We start from the raw sequence: 21323 nt of genomic DNA on the forward strand, positions 1-21323 counted from the left end.
CGGCCATTGGATATAAACATCAGTAACTCAAGTTTAAATAAATAGTTTAAATAAAAAAGTTTAAATAAAATTTTAGTATCTTATTACATTTCATATACTGCAATGTATGAGCTAAAATCAGTCATACACAAAGTTTACGCAATGCTTTTTTACCTCTGCAGCCTCTTTAAAATTTTGTGCAACATTTTACTTCATTTGATGCAGTGCAGTAAATATGATGCACAGTAAAAGAAATTAAGTTCTTTATCAAGTGAAGGTGAAAAATGTAAATGATCAGTAATTATGTTGCCAGTTTTGATATGTTTCATATTATTGTTACATATTTTTACATGTTTCACAAGAATTACATAATTATATATTTACACATTGTACCTCATAAAATTGCATATTATTGCTTTTTTACCATTCTTATTTACCCACACTCCTAGTAGACTGCCCTTTGAAAAATATCCAAATCTAATGTACCATAACAGCTAAAGACAGTAAGTAAATTGTCTATAAAAATAATGAGTTCATGACTCTCTCTCTGTGTGTGTGTGTGTGTGTGTGTGTGTGTGTGTGTGTGTGTGTGTGTGTGTGTTCATGATGCCTCCTGCTGCATCAAAATTAAGATCTTGGATTATGATAGACAACACTTTCCACTACTGATGGAGTGATTGATCACTATCAAGCATGCAGTAAGCAGATCAGTTGCTTCATGAGGTCGCAACTTCTGTAACTTATACGTGGTGATGTTCACACCAAGAACAAAGCAGTACAATTGTAAGAATCAAATGTTTTTGATATGGATACCAAAGACACCAAACTCCACAAATGTATATTTCCATTATATGTCCTCCACTGTTGTTGCTGCAAACATAACACTGTATAAACTAGAAATGCCTGAATACTGCACATTTCTACAAAAGTACTGCAGCCAACTGATTCCTGATGAATTGCCATTAAGGAAAAACTATTTCCATTTTTGTTACCAAGAGGCTCTGAAAAGTGTGTGGCACAAAACAGTGATTTTTCTAATTGGAAGCACACCGCTAGAAACTGCCTCTGAGAGGATAAGGAGAAAAAAAGATCGTATGGACTTACTGCCAGTCTGTACTAGTGTTCTAGCCTCACACTCAAGAGGGCAGTGAGCTCTAACACCATCGTGTAGCAACCACATTACCCTTTGTATCACTTAAGACATGTCTTCCAGTGGGGAGGCAGGACCACCTGTAGGAAGTCAGATATACTTCACCTTTGAGGCTTTGTGAAAGGATGACTGGTCCCAGAAGGCGGTCGCCAAATCCCTGCCCACATATTGAAGCTGAACCAGTACTAATGGTTCACTGCCATAATATGAAGGAGATTCTTTGTAGCCCACAGATGAGTGTTGTGAATGTTAATGGTAATGCCCCTCATAAAGATAGTTTCACCTGTGAATAGGATGGATTACAGAACTCCCAGCATTGTGGTGGCCTACGAGACAAACCAGCAACAAAACAATCATCATAGAGCTAAATCCACTGGAATAATGCCTGCACACGTTGTAAGTGATACAGATAGTGACAGATGACAAGGAGACTATTCCAGATGGTTGTTCGGCTTACCCCATGCTGAGGGGTCACTGCCCGGTGCTGATACCTTAGTCACAGTAAAAGATCTTCTGGGTTCACCTTCAAGTGGGTGTTCCTCAACTTGAATGCATTTCTGTCCATATGTCATTGTGCCTCATTTTACCCCTATCCATCAAGGATCATTTCCTGCAGTTTGTGCCCATTTATCAAAATCACCCTGCATAAGTAACCACCATATATGGCTAGTCGTCAGTGAAACATGGGCATATGTGGCCACTTTATTGCGTTTTTTTTTGTTTGGAAACTCTCCAGAAAATAACCCTCAAAGCCATTACTGCTTTTCTGCAAAGTGTTGGAATGCAAAACATAATTCAACAGTAGCTCGTTTTGTGAATGGGCAGTCTCAATGCCGGGGTCTGAGGAGTTTAAAAAGAAGAAGAAGAAGAAGAAGAAGAAGAAGGTTGTTATCTATTCAGATGCTGCAACCAACTTGTCAAAGGTGGCAAGTACCCTACGTGTATTCTGTCCATATTTAATCCAGTTCATCGTCTGGCCTATGTAGTGAAACAGATCATTGAAAAAGTGTGAAGCACCTACCCAGAAGTAAATAAGATAATTTCATGCACAGAGAAAGTCTTTCTCAAAGTCCTGATTTGTGTGTGTGTCTCTTTCAAAAATTGCTCCCAAACCTAGCTTTGTTGCCCTACTCTATGGTAATGTGGTGGGGTGCGTGGATCGAAGCTGTTGGCTCTTTTAACGAACATTTTTATGCTGTCATATCTATGATTGATTCATTTCCAAGAGAATCATCAGTTTCCTCATGAGAGCCACAAAATGCTTTCACCGAACCTAAAATCAGAAATCTGGCATACATCCATATGAAATTTGTCTTCCTTGCCACAGACATTAAAGAATTAGAATCCATCAGGTTGCCTTTACGGATGTTGTTGAGGATGTCTAACTGACATTAAAGATGACATTCAGCAGATGGCAGTGAATAGGTTTGACACTATGTTTTACTACTATCTGCAATATCCTCAGTGGGGGACAAGATGCTCCAGCTGTCGTTCCCTAAAAGTTTCACTATTAATATCCTGTGAGATGGAGAGATCATTTTTCTTCACAAAAACATTATTTTTGATTAGTGACATTCTGCAGAGAATTTGGAGAAGTATCTGATCATTCATTGCCCATTAGAATGAAAGGTAACTGCAGTGAAGATGAACATTTTAGTAAACAGATGTGACTGAAACTAACTTTCTTTAATTTGTGCAAGATAGACTTCAAAAATTATAATGCACCTTCTTAATGTACATTTTGTGTTTCTGGCATGTTAAAATGTGCATTAAGATAAAACAGTAGGATGTAGTGTTTTTCAAAAGTTGATTTCACTTGAAATTATTGCTTTATGTTAAATATTTATGAAATATGTTCATGATAGCAATATTACCTGACATATGTTATCCATTATCATTACAAAAATATGAATGTATTTTGTTTGTTGATATTACATAAAAATCTGGGCTCGAGGTATGTCTTACCTTCCTTTTAAAGATTTTTAATTTTTGCTTTCTGTGTGGATTATTTCAGTCTGGGTAAGTCTGAGGGATTCATGATATGTGAACTTAGAATGGCACCATTGCAGAACAAATAACATTAAACACATTATTTTAACATCAGTTGTTCCTGAACTGTTTTAATTAATTAATTCTTTCTTTTCAATGTAAAAAAAGGGTCACTACATATGAGAGGAAAAAGATCAGCAAGCAGAGCTGATAACACTATCAATACAAAACCAGCAAAAATGAACCGAGCCCCTCGAAAGACACGACAGCAGATATCGACGACATATCATTCAGATGAAGAAGAGAATAGAAACTGCAGAGGCAAACTACCTGCATTTCTTGGCACAGGTACAGTCTTATTTTAATTTTATTTTTATTATTATTATTATTATTATTATTATTATTAAAGTTCTCGTTGGTAGTAGCTTTTAAACACTTAAAAATGAAGACAATGATTCACTGATTTGCATGATGTTTCATTTTCAATATTTTTGGATGTTTAGTGAATGTGAATCTTCATATCATCACAAGAGCACATGACTCATTTGTATTAGTGTTTTTTTTTTTTTTTTTTTTTTTTTTTTTTTTTTTTTTTTTTTTTTTTTTTTTTTTTTTTTCCCCCCTCAAAGAACAGTGGTATCAAACTTCCTGGAAGATCAAAACTGTGTGCTGGACCGAGACTCAAACTCGGGACCTTTGCCTTTTGCAGGCTAGTGCTCCACCAGCTGAGCTACCCAAGCATCACTCACAACCCATCCTCACAGCCTTACTTCCTCCAGTACCTTTTCTCCTACCTTCCAGACCTCACAGAAGCTCGTGAGACATGCTTGGGTAGCTCGTTTGGTAGAGCACTTGCCCGCAAAAGGCAAAAGTCCCCTAGTTTTAGTCTCAATCGGGCACACAGTTTTAATCTCCCAGGAAGTTTCATATCAGCACACACTTTGCTGCAGAGTGAAAAATCGACCTGACAACCATTCAGCCCTCTTCAGGTGAGGTGATTGACTGGTCGTCAGCTGAAATGTGGTTAGATGTCATTGTCATCAAACTGCGATCTCAAAACAGCGTGGGAAAAAGACAAAAGACAATCGCATCCTTGCTATCAAAACGAACATAAGGTGAATTTTACAATTATATATTCTGTGTCAGGGATGTGTGATGTGATATAATCAGGTGCCCGCATTATGAATGAAGTAGAAGCAAAAAAAGAAAAAAGAAAAAAATGCAATGTTACTTTTTGCCAAGTGTTTCGTTTGGTTACTTTTGCCAAGTGTTTTGTATTGTTTTGTTACTTTCGCCAAGTGTTTTGTTTCATTACTTTTTGCCAAATGCTATTTTTTATTAGATTCATTGTTATTTTATGTCAAATTAGTTGTATTACCGCTAAAATAGTTGCGTTTTTGTCACATTTGGTATTATTTTTTTGCCAAAGTCCGTGTTTTCTCCAAAATTCAGTATAATTTATTTTGGCAACTTCCATGTCATTTTTGCCAAATTCAGCACTTTTTTCCAAATTTGGTTTGTTCTTTTTTTTCCAAATTGGCGTTGGTTTCTGCCAGAATGGGTGTTGGTTTCTGCCAGAATGGTTTGTATTTTTTGCCAATGTCAGTGCTATTTTTGTCCTCAAAGCCAAGTTCATTACACATGAAATGAACAACCATTTTGAAGGTTACACATGAAACTTAGCCTTGAGGAGATGAGCATACTAAATGCAGTTTTAACATTTAAGAAGTAACAGTTTCAAATGTTAAAAAAACTCCTGTCCTCAGATTTCTAATATTTTCATATGAGAAAATTATTAAAACTTCAATATATCATAAAAACCACCATTTTCATATTATTGAGCTAAAAACTGCTAATTTTGCATTATTTACCATGTTATCGCTTAAGTCAAGTTTTCCCACCCATACTAATGTTTTGATCATTCCCATATGTGTACCAGAGGTTATCCATGACTGTTCTCACATATCTTCAATTTTGTTATGATGAATGATAGTGAGTATGTAAGCTGCTGTACATGCAACAAGATCAGTTGCCAGTAAGCAATAAACTTTTTCCATTTCATCATTATTTGGGGGGTGTCAGTGAGTAAAACTTTTGTAAAGTTTTTTGTGCAAATTTAATTGCAATTCACTAAGTGCTCTCGTTCTCAAATGCTGAGTGAAGAAAATGTGGGTATTTACTTGTTGTGACTTGCACTATTTCTTCACCCCCACCACCTTGATAGATAGGTTGTTCTTACTCCCACAGCAATTATTTCTAGATAGAAAGTGATGTGTGTATCAGGTGAAATTGGTCCAGTGCATTTGGAGGAGATGTGGAACATACATATATACATACATTTCCATAATATTCATGGAAACCTTTTTTACCATGGTTCGATTTTGATAAAATAAAGCCTATACGGTGCCCCGAACTATTCTTAAGTTACCTGCAAAAACACAACGAAAATTCATCTATTAGTTGTGGAGATTAGCATGTTCAAAGGCAGGCAGACAGACATGATTATTTTACAGATTTATTATTTATTATTAGCTACAGCAAATAATTTTTTCAATGAAAGTAATGTGCTTTGTGAGATAAAGCGCATGGTCATAATGAAACTGTTGTTAACAGGTTACAAGCGGCTTGAATACAGTGTATGACAGTTAGAGGAGAATGAGATTTCTGGATCTATCAATGGTCAGTGGAAAAATGGGTTGCCCTTCATTCAAAGATTGCTTCAGATTCTTGAGTCACATTTCACTTAGAACCATTCCATAATAACTGAACAGTCTCGGATTGGATGCTCAAAATCCTCCTTTGATTCTACTGAATCCCAACTACTACTTTGCAGGCCATCGGGTTATTTAGAGCAATGTGATTAGGATCAAAAGTAGTGGCCTGTGGTAATGTTCTAGAATTAATTGTTCATAATTGTTAAAATTGCAATGATGCAATTGATTTTCTTGGTAAATCAAATATTTCTTTACCATCTGCAGAGAGTGTCATGCTTAAATTTACTACATACAGTGGCTTGATGCTGACTAAGGTGAAATCGTGTGATGAGCTACACTTGCAGCAAGAGTGGGGTAAATCACATTAAAAAAAAAAAAAAATTCAAACATGGCTGACCATTTTTGATTCATGGATACACTGCCTAATACCATCCCATAGTTGAAGACTGGTGAACTTCCTCTTCAGTACAGAAGCCAGATACAATTGACTTTAATACCTCTTCCTGGTAGGAACTAAGTTGATGATGTCTACTGCCTCACTCTACATCCTATCATAGTTCCCACCAGTGTATACTAAGACCTGTGTCCTATCAACTTGAATCTCATGGTTTTATGGCTACAAAGCATGTTCTGTAGCATTGATCTTATCATTTATCCACTTTGACAGCTGCCTTTCCGCTGCTCTATTCATTTCTCCACTTCTCTTTTCTTATGAGGGTTGAGTCAAAAGTAATGTTCCATAGGACAATGTCTACAAGTAATTAGTAGAGATAGTGATAATGCAAAGAATGAAATGGACGCTATAAATATGCTTTAATCGTATGCACAAAATGTTGTGTCATTCATCAGTGATGACCTGAAACTTAGTAGGCCTAGTTCAATGGAATTGCCATCCTCGGTGAGTTGTTCCCACGTACCTCTAATACAGAAGGTGTTCAGCCTGACTGTCATCCTGCTCCAGCAATGGACACTGCTGGACACTGGCTGTAACGTCACTGTTGGTATTTCTGTACAGGCTTTAGTGATATTCTTCTGCTGGTCAGTTAATGTTCTTGGTGTGTTGGTGTACACTGTAGACTTGAGTCCAGTGGTGTCAGGTCTGGCAACCTAGGTGGACATTCCACCAGAACCCGTCTACCTGTCCAACACCCAAAGAGAACCTTATTTAGGGTCCAGCAAACATTTTGTCTGAAGTGTATAGGTGCACCATCATGCTGAAAGAAAAACCTACATTTCCATAGAAAAGGCAGATCGTCCAAATAGGGTAGTAATGTTTCCTCAAGATGATGTCAGTAGCATGCAGCATTGAGAATACTGTTGAACAATATTGGGTCAGTAACGACATCCCTCTGTATGCCACACCACACATTTATCCTAGAATTAGTTGGACCATATGCCTCGACAGTGAGATGCGGATTGTTGTTTCTCCAGTGAATGGTGTTATGTCGATTCTCCCTCCTGTTTAAATGAAAACAAACTTAATCACTGAAGAAGATGTCGGCTCCAAGTTTCTGCTGGTGTGTGCATCTTCAGAGTGGCAATTCTTCTGGAAAACCTGGAATTCTCAGAGAATTATGTTTTACCTGGAAGAATCAGGGAAGTCTCAGCGAATTACAGAAATTTCATAAAATCTCAGAGGATTCTGTGTTTTTTTACTTAGCATTGTAATTTAATTTTATTTAGCTATATAAATCATAAATTTCAAAGTATCTAAAACACTGAGGAGCCAAAAAAACTGGTATACTTGCTTAATGTCTTGTAGGGCCCCCACGAACACACAGAAGTGCCACAACACAACAGGGCATAAACTTGACTAATGTCTGAAGCCGTGCTTGAGGGAACTGACACCACGAATCCTGCAGGGCTGTTCATAAATCCGTAAGAGTACAAGGGGGTTGAGATGTTTTCTGAACAGCACGTCGTAAGGCATCCCAGATACGTGCAATAATTTTCATGTCTGGGGAGTTTGGTGGCCAGTGGAAGTATTTAAACTCAAGAGAGTGTTCCTGGAGCCGCTCTGTAGCAATACTGGATGAGGCGGGTGTCGCATTGTCCTGCTGCAATTGCCCAAGTCTGCCGGAATGCACAATGGACATGAATGGATGCAGGTGATTAGACAGGACACATATGTACTTGTCACCTGTCAGAGTCATATCTAGACGTGTCGGGGGTTCCATATCAATCCAACTGCACACACCCCACACCATTACAAAGCCTCCGCCAGATTGAACAGTCCCCAGCTGACATGCTGATTCATGAGGTTGTCTCCATACCCTTACATGTCCGTGCGCTTGATACAATTTGAAACAAGACTCGCCTGATCAGGCAACATGTTTCCAGTCATCAACAGTCCAATGTCGGTGTTGAAGGGCTCAGGTGAGGTGTAAAGCTTTGTGTTGTGCAGTTGTCAAGGGTACACGAGTGGGCCTTCATCTCCAAAAGCCCATATTGATGATGTTTCGTTGAATTATGTGCACACTGACACTTGTTGATGGCACAGCATTGAAATCTGCAGCAATTTGCGGAAGGGTTGCACTTATGTCACCTTGAATGATTCTCTTCAGTCACCGCTGGTCCCATTCATGCAGGATGTTTTTCCAACTGCAGCGATGTCAGAGATTTGATGTGAACCATGAGTTTACTTTCAAAACTTTTTCTTAAGAATTTACTTTATTTACTAGCGATTCATCAAGAACATTAACACATTTAATCACACTATGTAAGCGTGGAAGTAGTTGCCAGGGAGTAACTGATTAAATCAAAATGAAATTGCTTTTAACAAATGGGAATTTTATTCCTAAAAGCCTTGTCTGGTTAGTGGCTGATGCTACAGATCACACTTTATTAATAATTGTAATACAAAGTAATATCATCAGTTACAGTTACATTTCCTTCAATCCATACCAGCATTGATACAGATGTTGATCAGCATCAACATCATCATCATCATCATCCAAGTCTGGATATAACTTTTTCCCTTTACAATTCCTACCCCCTAAGGAAAAAAAATCTGCTCTTGGATTTTGCTGAAACATAGACATTGGTTTATTTATAACTACTTAGACTTCACACTCCCACCTTCACTCACAGTGTCACTTTATCCTTTGCACTATTTACACTTTCTGCCTGACTTCACTAGCACTTGGCTCTCCAAAGAGGTCTTTGTTCATGGTTCACTTTGACCGTCATTGAACTGCTTCTTATTGATGCTGTTATGAGTTGTTTGAACACTTAGGTTGAAGATAGGCAAAGATGGGATTGGGACTGATTTGTGCTTGAATTAGTAGCATACAATTTCTGTCACTGCTAAATTCATACAGGCAGCTGAGGTTGAGGGTTCTATAGTTGCTAGTTGTTGTTGATGTTCAGTATAGTACTTTCGTACGCAGTCTAAAACGTGTTCCATTGAGGTGTGTGACCATTTTTCAGAGTCAACATTAGGTCTCAGGAGGCAAGGAGAGTCGGATGTAATATGTGATTTAGCTAATTTGGATTTTCTGTGGGTAGAGTTTCTAGGGGTAGGTCAGATACATAAATCAGCATGCGAGTTACATTTTGGAGGTTAGTTCCTTTTATGGTGGCAAGAAATCGGAAGGTCAGTCCAGATACATCACATTAGGCACCACTGAGTAACAAGCCCTGACCTTCTGTTCGCTGGGTTGCACTTTGTCAACCTTGCTTGAAAAGTTGTGCAAAAGCTGATCACAGCAGCTGACACTCTCCATGCATATCACTGAGTCTTGTTTGTCTCATAGGCCCAAAGATTGCAGCCTAACCTTAGGGTCCACTTATGACCTGACATTAACATGTCTGGTTGTCATATAGACAAAACACCACATGTTAGAGGATGTACCTTGAAGGCTTCTGCCCTCCTCCTACAGCATAGTACACGTATTACACCGAAGATTCCTGTATTCCTTTTCCTCTTTGTTCAAAGCCCAATACCTGGTGCTGAAACTGCTGCTTCTTGTTGCGGGGAAGAACCATATGCCTAAAGGAAGAGAAAATCCTGTTGTTAGTGTATTATTCCTAGTTTATTATTCCTGCTCATGACCCCTCCCCTCTTCTAAAAATGTTGCCAACAGTGAAGGCTCCCTTGTAGTGATGAATGCAACTTATGTGAATAGTTGTGGGGCAGGTTGGAAGCTGCATTTGATGTAAACTGGTGATGTAATTTCTATCACTTAAGAGGGAGCATGATAATGTGTCACAAACTCTCAGTCTTTCCTGTGGTACACATAGGTTGGTCATCATAACCGATTGGCCTATGTAATACTTACGTAACACTTCTTTCTTATTATGGGTTCTGTCTTTGGATTTTCGAATTATACATCCCTGTGATGTACAGAAGTAGATCATCCCAGTCACTATGATGTGAGTTAACATAATAGTTTAGCATTTCTGCAGTGGTATGATGGACTCTCTCTGTTGACTGTTTAGCTGTGGGTGTGAAACACTAGTCCAAAGTATCTTAATGTGCAATAACTGTCAGAAGTGCTTCATTAAATTGGACCTCAAATTTGTTCCTTGTTCAGTAATAACTGTTTCAGCAATCTGAATTTTAGTATCCACCGATTCACTATCTTATGGCTACTGTCTCTGGCTGCTGGTTTGGTATAGCTGTCACAGAAACGAAACATGAAAAATGATTGACTATTACAATACATAACAGCTTCCTGCTGGTGTTAGTGCAAGTGACATGAGGATGTCCATTCAAATTATTTGAAGTTGCTTATCTGCCTTGAGTAATCTTTGTAACATAATCCTTTTTTGACTGAGCTCCACATTTTGCTCGCAAGGAGTACCTTCGACGATTGATTGACATCTTGTCAGTGTAGTATTCACCAGTAATGTTGTGGTAATGTACGTTCCATTGCCCTTTGACCAAGGTGTCTGGCTTAAATTGAATCATGGGTGTGCATCAGTAACTCAGTTCTTAGCTTCACTGGTATTTCTATGCATAATCTTCAACCCATCTTTTTGTACAGCACTCTGTCTTTGTGGTGAATTGTGGCTGTCTGGCAAACTGCTGACAATCTTTTTCTTCTTTCCATTCATCCTCATTTATGCCAGTGCTTTCCACGGTGAGTATTTTACAGCTGAGAATATCTGTGGTTGCTCATGACTTCCCTGGCCATTGTATTACTTAAAAATCAAAATCGTAGTTCATCTACTAGCTGGATCTTTAAGTCTAAATAAGCACTTGAGTGCTGCATGCTCTGTTATTACTTTAAAACATTATTTGTATAAATAACATTGGAAATAAGTTGTTCCTTATATTAATGCAGGAATTTCTGTCTCAGTTATTGAATAATTCTATTAAGTTGCCTTGTTGTGCACACTAGGAGTGTTTTTGTCCATCGAGTTCTTGTTCCTGCAACCTAAGACAAAGCTGCTAAAGTCACAATGCAGTATAAAATGTTTCTGATAGTCATGGAAAGTGAGAACTGTGGTACTTGTTAATAGACGTTTCAGCTTCAGAAAAGCTGTTCTATGATCAGATGACCGATGAAACTTTGTTCCTTTTTTTTTTTAGTTGGGTGAGGTATCTGGCAATTTCAGTGAATCTTGGAAACAGTTTTCACTAAAAATTTGCAAGGCCTTAGAACGACTAATTCTTTTACAGTGGTGGGTGTTGGAAATTTTTTTATGAAATCAACAAATTGTTAATAGGTATGTACACTATTTTGGCTAATTATATGTTGTAAACAATGGACTTCTTGCAAAACAGGTGGATTTTCCAGACCGTGTTAACTGTGCTGCATGTAAACTAAAACTTAAATAAAAAATCCTGGATCTCGTTGGAGAACAAATCATCCAAATAGACTCTGCATTACTTTGGTTGTAGTCTTGCAATAAACCATCTAATAATTTGCTGGAAATTAGCTGGGATTTAAGAATGCTGTTTTCGAATGATCTCCAGGCACTACCTCTAATTGATGGTGCACACTTCATAGGTCTATAGTTGTGAAATAACAAGTGACCCAGTCTATCTAGGATTTCTGTTATAATGATTGTATCAAAAAGAACTTTAGAAGTTTGAAAACTAATGATGATTTGTTCATTTAACTTACAGATATGGTTTTGGTGTCATTTTATAGCAAAATATATGAAGTTTTTTACCTTAAATGTAAACAGCTTCAATGTAATTTCCACTGGTCATGTGGCACACATCTCATGTGAAGTCAATTTCTTGCCAAACTTGTTGCGCCATCTCACGTGTGAGTTGTTCAATTGTGAGGTGAACTGCAGCTCAGTGTTGGAACAAACACAGCATCCTTGATAAATCCCCAAATGAAAAAAATCAAGAGGTGTGAGGTCCGGTGAACATGGGACCCATGCAGTTATCACTCCTTCACCCATTCATTTACCATAGTGAATGGGCCAAGGTGTGCTTTTTTCATGGGTAGCGGACATTTAGGAAATTCCTGATGTCAGGGAGGTAGTGTGGTGGTGTGTTATCTTGCATAAACTACATTGCGTACTTGATCTCAACTTTAGTCTGAATCTTTTCCAGCATGTCTTAAGTACATTATTTTATTGATAGTTTTCTCTCATAAAAAGAAAGGTCAGTAAATTTTGCTCTTGCTCAATGCAAAAAATACTTTCAGTTTTGGACTACTATGTTCATGTTCATTTTTCTGGATTTTCACTGCCCCAAATCTTAGTTATGTTTATTAACTTTTTTTTTGGAAAGGTGATTCATCATTAAAGATAACCTCTCAAATGAAATCATCATCATCCAACTGATGTAAGATGTCCACACAAAAGTCCTTATGAACAATCGTATCAGTGTCTTTTAGTTCTTGCACTATTGTAACTTCTATGGTTTGAGAGGTGGGATTTTTCCGAAAACACTCCAGTCATATGTGGGACACGCAACTCTCATGCAGCACACTGGGTCGATGTAAGACTATTTACAAAGCTTTGTCTCACTTGTTTTATGGTACTGTCAGACACAGGGATGACCTGAGAATTTATGTCTTACTAAACATCCATTTTCCATAAATCACTTATGCCACCCATAAATAGTGGGTATACTGGATCTTGCCATACTCCGTACAAAAATTACATTGCACAGTTGTCATAGAACTCAATTCATTAAACCAAAACAAATGCTGAGCATTCTTGGGACCGGTAAAGGCAGCAATCCTTGCTGCAATTGCCGGTAGCAGTTGTGATGGCACAGTGGTATACTAACATACCAAGTGAGTCAAAACTTGATCTATATTCCTTCAAGATGACACCAAGACTAAGTTCGTAAGGCATATGAATAAGTTTGGATGAATTTTCAAAATAGGAAAGACCTCTTTGATACACTCAGTATTCGGCATAGGCTAGGCATCTGCTGCTTTAAATAGTGGTAGTCGAAAGAGAACTTCTATGCTTTGCTGCCACCTGGTGATTGCTTTAGGACCGTGACAACAGGTGCTGACTAGGGGCTGTTGCTTGTTGCAGTGATTCTATCTTGAAGTCACTGCATTATAAATTATTTCATGACAGGCTATAGTTTCTGTGGGTCTCTATATGGTTTCTTATAGATAGACACTTCATTTCCCTTGAGGATATGATGTTGAATTAGCGACGAGGCAGACAATAGGCCAGGATAATTAAACAATCCTATATATTATTCTTAAAGCCTTTCCTGTCCTCATCGTCCGGTCTCTTTAGATGTGCTACTTTTCTCCTTGGTGCAGTCAAATTGATAGACTGTCTTGGTGTTGCGTGATTTTACGTGGAAACATTGTCAAATTCTTCTTTGTCTAATATTTCCAAATTAGCTATCAGAGTACCACATGATAGCTGTACTTCTTCCGTGCTGAAGTTATCAGCACCGACAGGCATTATTTTGGTTCCTTCAGGTTCCTGTATTTAGGATAAACTACACCGTGCAAAACATTTCATTTTACCCACTTCTTCATTGTCAGACAAAGGTTCAACCATATGCAATGAATTCAGCAGCAGGTCAGCTCCTACTTCAGCCTAAATTAACTTCCCAGTACCTTCAGTTGTGATATCCTGCAAGTTGACTTTAAGGAATCTAGTATGGAGTTTAGGCAGTCCACCCAACATCTTGGGTATTCCTTGTGACAGTAATAGTTTTCTGACTGTGATGCCAAGATGAAAAAGTGCTCCATCTAATTCCACTAAATAACATTCAAGTCAACTTTGGCAACCAGTAAATCTAACACCAGAATAACTTCATAGTCACTGTCGACTATGGGCAGGATCAAAGGAGGACTATCCAGAATATATTTTGGTGTTGCGAAACAAAAAAGTAGTAGTACAGGAAAAAACTGCTGTATTCATTTGAAAGCGACACTTATATACTACCTTTCAGCATAGTCTTCACGCAAATTTATGCACTTATCATAGCGGCAGAAGAGATTTGAAATTCTGTTGTCATAAAATTCAGCCACCTGAGACTTTAACTGGGTAGTCAACCCCCCCCCACCCCCACCCCCCCCACCCCTTTCACTTCTGCATCTGTTGTGAGCCAAATCTTCATCATTGAAAATGGGTGGTAGTCACTGAGTGCAAGATCCAGACTATACGGGGTATGAGGAAATACCTCCCACTTGAAAGCATCGAACACTTCTCTAGAGCAATTTGCTGTGTGTGGTCAAGTGTTTTCATCCAAGAAAAAAATTTTGGAGTTCAACTTTCCTCTGTGTTTATTCTGAATTGCTCTTCATAGTTTTCCAAAATTTGACAATAACTTCCAGAATTGATTGTTGTGCACACTCAAGAAAATCAACAAGAAGTGCATCTTTCCTGTCCCAAAAAACAATCACCATAACCATTCTTGTAGATAATTTTTCTAGCATTTTCTTTGTTTTTGGAGGAAATTTGTGTGCTCCAGTCCATAAACTTCAATTTGATCTTGCAGTCCACATGTTTGACCCAAATCTCCTCTCCAGGTATGATTTGATCAAATAATAAATCACCATCTTTTTCGTAAGGTATGATATCAGATTCTAGATAATTAAAATGGCTGACCTGTTTTACTGCTATATTGCTCAGCACTATTTACATTCTTATGGGGTCCTATTTTATAAAAGCCATTTTAGTTCTCCCCCCCTCCCCCCACCTCTGTATTAGAGATTTCCATTTGTAACTTCCTGGCAGATTAAAACTGTGTGCTGGACCAAGACTCGAACTCGGGACCTTTGCCTTCCGTGGGCAAGTGCTCTACCAACTGAGCTACCCAAGCATGACTCACGACCTGCCCTCACAGCTTCAATTCTGCCAGTACCTTGTCTCCTTCCTACTCGAGTTAGAGTCTTGGTCCGGCACACATTTTTAATCTGCCCGGAAGTTTCATATCAGTGCACACTCCACTGCAGAGCGAAAATCTCATTTAGTTTTCCATTTGTATGTAACATGATTATTGTATTAGCCTTCTTAAAGTGTTTATTAAATGGAACCTTTTTTCTTCATGGTGCTTCTCAGTTCATCTGAGTTAACTTCATGAAGGGTCTATTCTAAATCATCAGATGCTAAATGGGTGTCTCGATTGAATTCTGTGTGTTGCTCAGTGATCTACTTTATTATAAATACTGTATCTGTTGCCGATCTTTCTATACAGGTACTCTTGTACTTCACTTAATAAGCACTTTGATATTACTTTTAATCCACTATTCAGGACCCTAATGTAAACCTTGTGTGCTGCTTCTAGTAAGCTAATCCATCTATGATTTTGGCAGTTATTTCTCTCTCCTTTTTATACATGACACAACTTTTGCTTGTTGCCTTGTTCTTGGTGTGACACTTCTTTTCCAAAATAGGTTGAATGGATTTAGGAGCCTCATGTGGAGAAAGATTCCACCATATTTTACAAATTCATTGTTCATGCTGTCCGTGCCTGTAGTTTTCCTTTTTTTCAAGGCCACCATAGCTTCCACATCCTCTTCTGTGCATAAATCAGCCACACTTTACAAGCCTGTTTATTCAGTTTCCCCATTTCCTATCTGCCTGGCTGCATACCAAAGGTATTTGTAGTGTTTAATCCAGTGCCGTTTTTCTGTGTCACTTATTTCTATTTCTTTATCTGTCTATTTGTAAAGCATTTTCATTTTCTTGTAGGTAGTGCTCATCTTTTGTGGATGTCATCTTTGATTGTACTTACAAACTGTTCCCATCTTTTGCTACCTTTTTAGTGGTGTTCCTCTTCTGTTTGTAAATCCAATGATTTTCTTCTCCAAAGTTGTTAAAATAATGGAGATAATCTTGTTTGAGATTTATTTGTAATTCAAGGGCTAGTGTCCAGATTTTGAGGTCCCATTTCCATCGTATAATTTTCTACTTACCCAGTGCTTCATCAGCAGCCTTCATTATTGCTTTTCTTGTATTGTTCGATTCCTGCCCAATATGTTCTACTGCATTTGTCTGCTGCAGATACCTGTTTGATTTTCTTTGATACAGGTCCCTGACACTGTCTTTGTTAAGCAAGTCTACTGTATGTGAACTTCGTTTGTTTTTTCTTCAGTTTTATGAACCTGTCTATTTGGGATATTACTATAAAATGATATGACCCCACATCATATCCTGTAAAAACTCTTGTGTGTCTTACTATTCCCTCAAGTTTATCATGTGTTATCACATATTCTATGGTAACCTGTATCTTCTCCCTGGGCTTGTAAAATTTGTGAATGTCTTCATTCTGAAAGAATATGTTTGCTCTTTTTAATGTATTAAAAACAGCAAAATCTCTGTGCTACCTCTTGTTTTTGTTTACAGTTTTCTCCTCCATTCTTCTCATTACTTATGAGATGAAGATATCCCACAGAAGTATTGTTTGGTGTTTATTGTTATATCTATGTAGCATTTCTTGGAGGATGTTACGAAAATATGTGGACTCAGCAATTTTTGACTCCTTAGGGGAATAGACTCCAGTCACTGACAGATTTCTTCTTTCCTCCAGGATGTTCAGCACTATGATTGTATTACTAATGTAGTTGTCTTATTTTCTCTCCCCAGTTGTTGTGAACATAAATTGCTACACCTGTATTGGATCTCTTATGGAGCTGTTCCACTGCAGAGCATCAGATAGTTGCCTATAATTTTATTTCCTCATAATTTAAATGATTAATGGAAAATCTCATACAAAGATGTGAAACAAATACTAACAAAGAGATAGAGGGGCTGGCCAGTACTTACCTCAGCTCAGTACAGCCAATAGATAACACAAAACAGAACAGAAAATTTACATTCCTGTTTTCGGAATTTTGTTCCTTCATCAGGGAGGAGAGAGGGGAAAAAAGGGAAGAAGGGAAAGTGGATTTAGTTACTCACAACCCAGGTTATGAAGCAACAGGGAAAGGTAAACATGGAGGGTAGCAAAGATGGAGGCATGGTTGTCAGAGGGAAGCCAAAGAATGGAATGTAAATTTTCTGTTCTGTTTTGTGTTATCTATCGGCTGTACTGAGCTGAGGTAAGTACTGGCCAGCCCCTCTATCTCTTTGTTAGTATTTGTTTCCTCATAATTTCTTCTTTGTTTCATTTATTGCTGTGATGTCTGTTCAAATATTTTTCAAGAAGTCTGCTAAGTTTTCTTCTTCTTTTGCTAATCCCCTGATATTCTAGGTCACCACTTTGTGTCACAAGAACATATGAGAAACAAAAATGTTCAGTATTATCTCTGTGTATGACACTACAGTTGAGAAACTTGTATGTTTATTTTACTGTTAGAATCTTCCTTCATTCTTAAAATGAAGTTTCGTGCTGTGTTCTATCACACAGATAAGAAAGTAAGAAACTTTCGTGCCACTCCTTTTATACTGCAACTTTCTAATTTGCTTAAAAGTACTGAATTTTTCAGATTCAGCTGTCTTCAATAAATCCAGAAAAGTCCCAGTGACTTATTAACTATTTCAGTATTTTTATTATTTATTTATTTATTTATTCAAATAACCCTTTTCGGAGGGTACGATAAATCAACTTTGGTTTTTCTTCTTTGTGTTAATAGTTTTATTAATTCATTTCTGGATTCTTTAAGGAATTGGGATTATATGTCAATCCACACACTAGATGATTGTAACTTGAGCTTTGAGGCTGCTTTCAGTACATCAAATTGCTATATTCCACAAGGAAAATTAATTACACGTTTTAGCTAAATTCATTGCTTCTATTGACTCATCAGTTTCTTTACTACATGTCTTACTAAAAATGTTCTATGAAGGCATCTGTGGTGCAGTCACCAACATTTTCTCATAGTGCTGTCTTGTTGTATCCTGAATACTCTTCAGTTTTCACATTCATTGTTTTCTATGTACTAGGAGATTTTAACAAGGAGATTTTAGAAACTTTACTGGATTCATTTATCTGATAATTTAATAACTGGTTTCCGTTTATTATGACCATCTTCATATCGCTACAAAATGTACAACATAATGTACTGAAGTGGGTCATCCGTCTATGTATGTAATCCAGACTGGAGTAATAGCTGCTTTGTTGTTTTATTTTTGTCATCTTAAACAGGCAATCCTTGTTGTATTGAATAAATAAAGTTTCCATATTTTGATATGATCTTTTGATGTCTTTAAGCAATATATGATATTTCCAAGTAGTTTCCTGGTATTACACAAAGTATTGACCACTTTGTGGCTTTATACATTCACAGAGCACTATTCTTAGAACTAATTATGTTCATTTTTATAGTCTTTGTTTTAAGTGCTTTAGATACTCTTGTTACTCATCAAAATATTTTAGTTCAGTTTTTGACTCTCAGTTGAAATAAAACTTGAACAAATGGTGATTTTTTAGTTGCTTTCAGTCATGAAAATGAAGAGCCTGAAAATGAGAAAGAAGAAAAGAAGTTTAGTGATGATGAGTGGGATGCAAACCAGGAGAACAAAGCTGAAACAAAGGATTTTACAGGTCCTATTGTGACTGTGAGTACAGCTCTAAGCAATATAATGGGAATGTATGCATCTGGAGCATCTGATTCTGAAGGTATGCAGACTCCCATTTTGCCTCTCATTTACCGTATTTACTCGAATCTAAGCCGCACTCAAATCTAAGCCGCACCTGAAAAATGAGACCAGAAATGAAGGGGAAAAAAAATTTCCCGAATCTAAGCCGCACCTGAAATTTGAGACACGAAATTCAAGGGGAGATAAAAGTTTTAGGCCGCACCTCCAAATCGAAACAAAGTTGGTCCATTGTAATATGAGACACAATTTAGGTCGAATGAATGACGATACAGCTACAGCAGTTTGGTTCGAGTCGTAAGCTTATCAGTAAAGCTTTACCAGGTAGCTATTGCTATGCGTCAGGTGCTCCGACCGTATTTATACGGGTACCCTTCCTTTTTCACGTGCTTCATCCTATTTCAATCGATTGCTTACTTTGCTTTGATCCGATAAGTGCCATTTTCTTTGTTATAGGTGTTTACGTCACTAAGCTGAAAATGCATTAGTTTACTGTGTCATGCATTGTTTGTTGCATGCTGATAGTGCATGTTTACCGCTTGCGGCATGGCTTTCTTTTGTGCGCGCTATTGCCGCTTACAATTAAAAAAGAAAGAGAGAGGAATCGCCTCATTAGCGAAACAATGGCAAGAGACTGCTATTTGTTGTTACTTACACTGCTGCTTTGTTTGATAATGATCAACAAGAACCAAATAATAGACTGCGCTTATGATAGAACATGTTCTGAACGAGAGTTAGGCGAAAATTTTTATCCGTTTGAAAATCTTTGTGGCCGCTTCTTTAGTACATCAAGTTCTGCACAGAAATTAGTCATCTTAGATTTAAAAGTCTAGTCAATTGCCGTGCTTCATTTCTGACTGTATCAATATTAGGAATATGAGTGATACGAATATAAACATAACATGATATGTATATTCCTGCGTGTTTGCTGTTGTCTCACTCTAGTTTCGTAGTTTATTAGGCAGACAGGATTTAAATGAGATAGCAGCAAACACGAAAGAATACATGGCAAAATGTTTATATTCGTATTAGTCTTATGGTGAAGAGAATACTGCATGTGATTCAAATTTCATCAGGTTCCTATTAGCAACCATCTCTTCTCACAGGTAGGAAAAAATTCAGAACCTAGAGTAGGCCATATTGACAAACATCCCAAACAGTCTTGCCAGTCGGATTTTCGTAGTACATTGAAATTCTGCTACATTCGAAGATGAACAATACGGAACTTGTATTTACTTCGTTGGATAATGTATGAAGATGCAGTCGTCTAAACTCGGTGCGGAGGAAAAAAGCTCGTCTTCCACCTTTTTTTTAAAAAAAAATTATTTACTGACGCAGAGGTTTTGGCGCCAGTATTTATCATAGTGCCTACAAAGCATGCCTGTGTAGCACTACATATATTCGACGGCAGAAGTTAGTTGTGGCGGCACCTACCAACATTTTTCAGAACTTTCGCTTGCGTTGCACTCGATTCTAAGCCACAGGGGGTTTTTTGGATTACAAAAACCGGAAAAAAAATGCGGCTTAGATTCGAGTAAATACGGTACACCAGAAAAATGCTAGGATATTTTGTACATTATGTTTCGTGAACTCTCTTAAATAAGTTTAGTTAAATTGAGATATTGAACCATCATAATAAGCACTTGGGGGGGGGGGGGGGGAGGGGGAGGAAGGTGTGGGGGGGGGGGGGGGGGGCAAGCTAAGGTGCACATGATGCTTGAGTAAATGTTATTAACTATGATCATTATTACCAACAAACTTTCAGGGGATCGCAGAAATTAACAGATCTCATTTATACTGTTAAAATTTGTTCCTGAAAATGTATCAAAAGATTATGAAAAAGACAAAGTGAGAAAATCAGCTGTCACTGAACACTGTCTACTGCTTGAGCACACCATGAGTTACAGTAAAACAAAAATATTGGCATGTATGCAGTAATTTGGAAAATGTTATCAATTTCAACTCTTGTCAGCAGAGATGCTTGCTTAAGTTCAGGAAGTTGTGAAATCCTGCCTCAAAATCATTGAAAGGTTGGAAACAAACACTCTCAAGTCCAGAAACGAATAAATCTGTCCTGAACAATATGTCTTGCCATCAGCTACTGTTCTTGGGATTGGAGATCATACAGAAAACTGTGGACAGTTCAGGAGAAGCATGGGGATGGATGACAAAGAAATGGGGGTAATTCACACATCACATTGCATAAATCCAATCATGTTGTGGAGATCATACAAAAGGGAACTGATCTCAATACATTAAGTATCATCTTATGAGGCCATTTCATTTTGGCCCGAGAAACAGGCAGAATTCTTAAAAAGACATCCTACATCAACAGCACAAAACGATCTTGGCTGAACTGAGACATACAGCAAAGACCAAGCCACTGCTAATATTGCCTGTTATATATTTATGAACACAAAACTTAACCCAATACATAAATAATAGTTATATGTAAAGTTCTACAGCATCTATGGAATTTCAGCTCTAGTTAGTTGACTCTATGTTCAAATGAATCTTTCAATCAATCCATCTCAGTTTGGGTCGGGTGGTCTAGCAGT

At 37.7% G+C, this 21323-nt stretch overlaps 1 protein-coding gene across 2 annotated transcripts in view; it reads left to right on the forward strand.

Annotated features, from left to right (window-relative positions):
* LOC126236703 (nuclear fragile X mental retardation-interacting protein 1) overlaps positions 1-21323 on the forward strand; it is a 142812-nt gene that overhangs the window by 79713 nt on the left and 41776 nt on the right. Inside the window, exons 4-5 of one of the 2 annotated variants that reach the window (XM_049946221.1) lie at positions 3287-3466; positions 18599-18787. In XM_049946221.1, the coding sequence (XP_049802178.1) occupies positions 3287-3466; positions 18599-18787 (369 nt within the window). The remainder of the gene's footprint in view (positions 1-3286; positions 3467-18598; positions 18788-21323) is intronic. The other variant, XM_049946222.1, reaches the window with a different exon arrangement.

This window comes from Schistocerca nitens, chromosome 2 (assembly GCF_023898315.1).
Source record: "Schistocerca nitens isolate TAMUIC-IGC-003100 chromosome 2, iqSchNite1.1, whole genome shotgun sequence".
Classification (NCBI taxonomy): Eukaryota; Metazoa; Arthropoda; class Insecta; order Orthoptera; family Acrididae; genus Schistocerca; species Schistocerca nitens.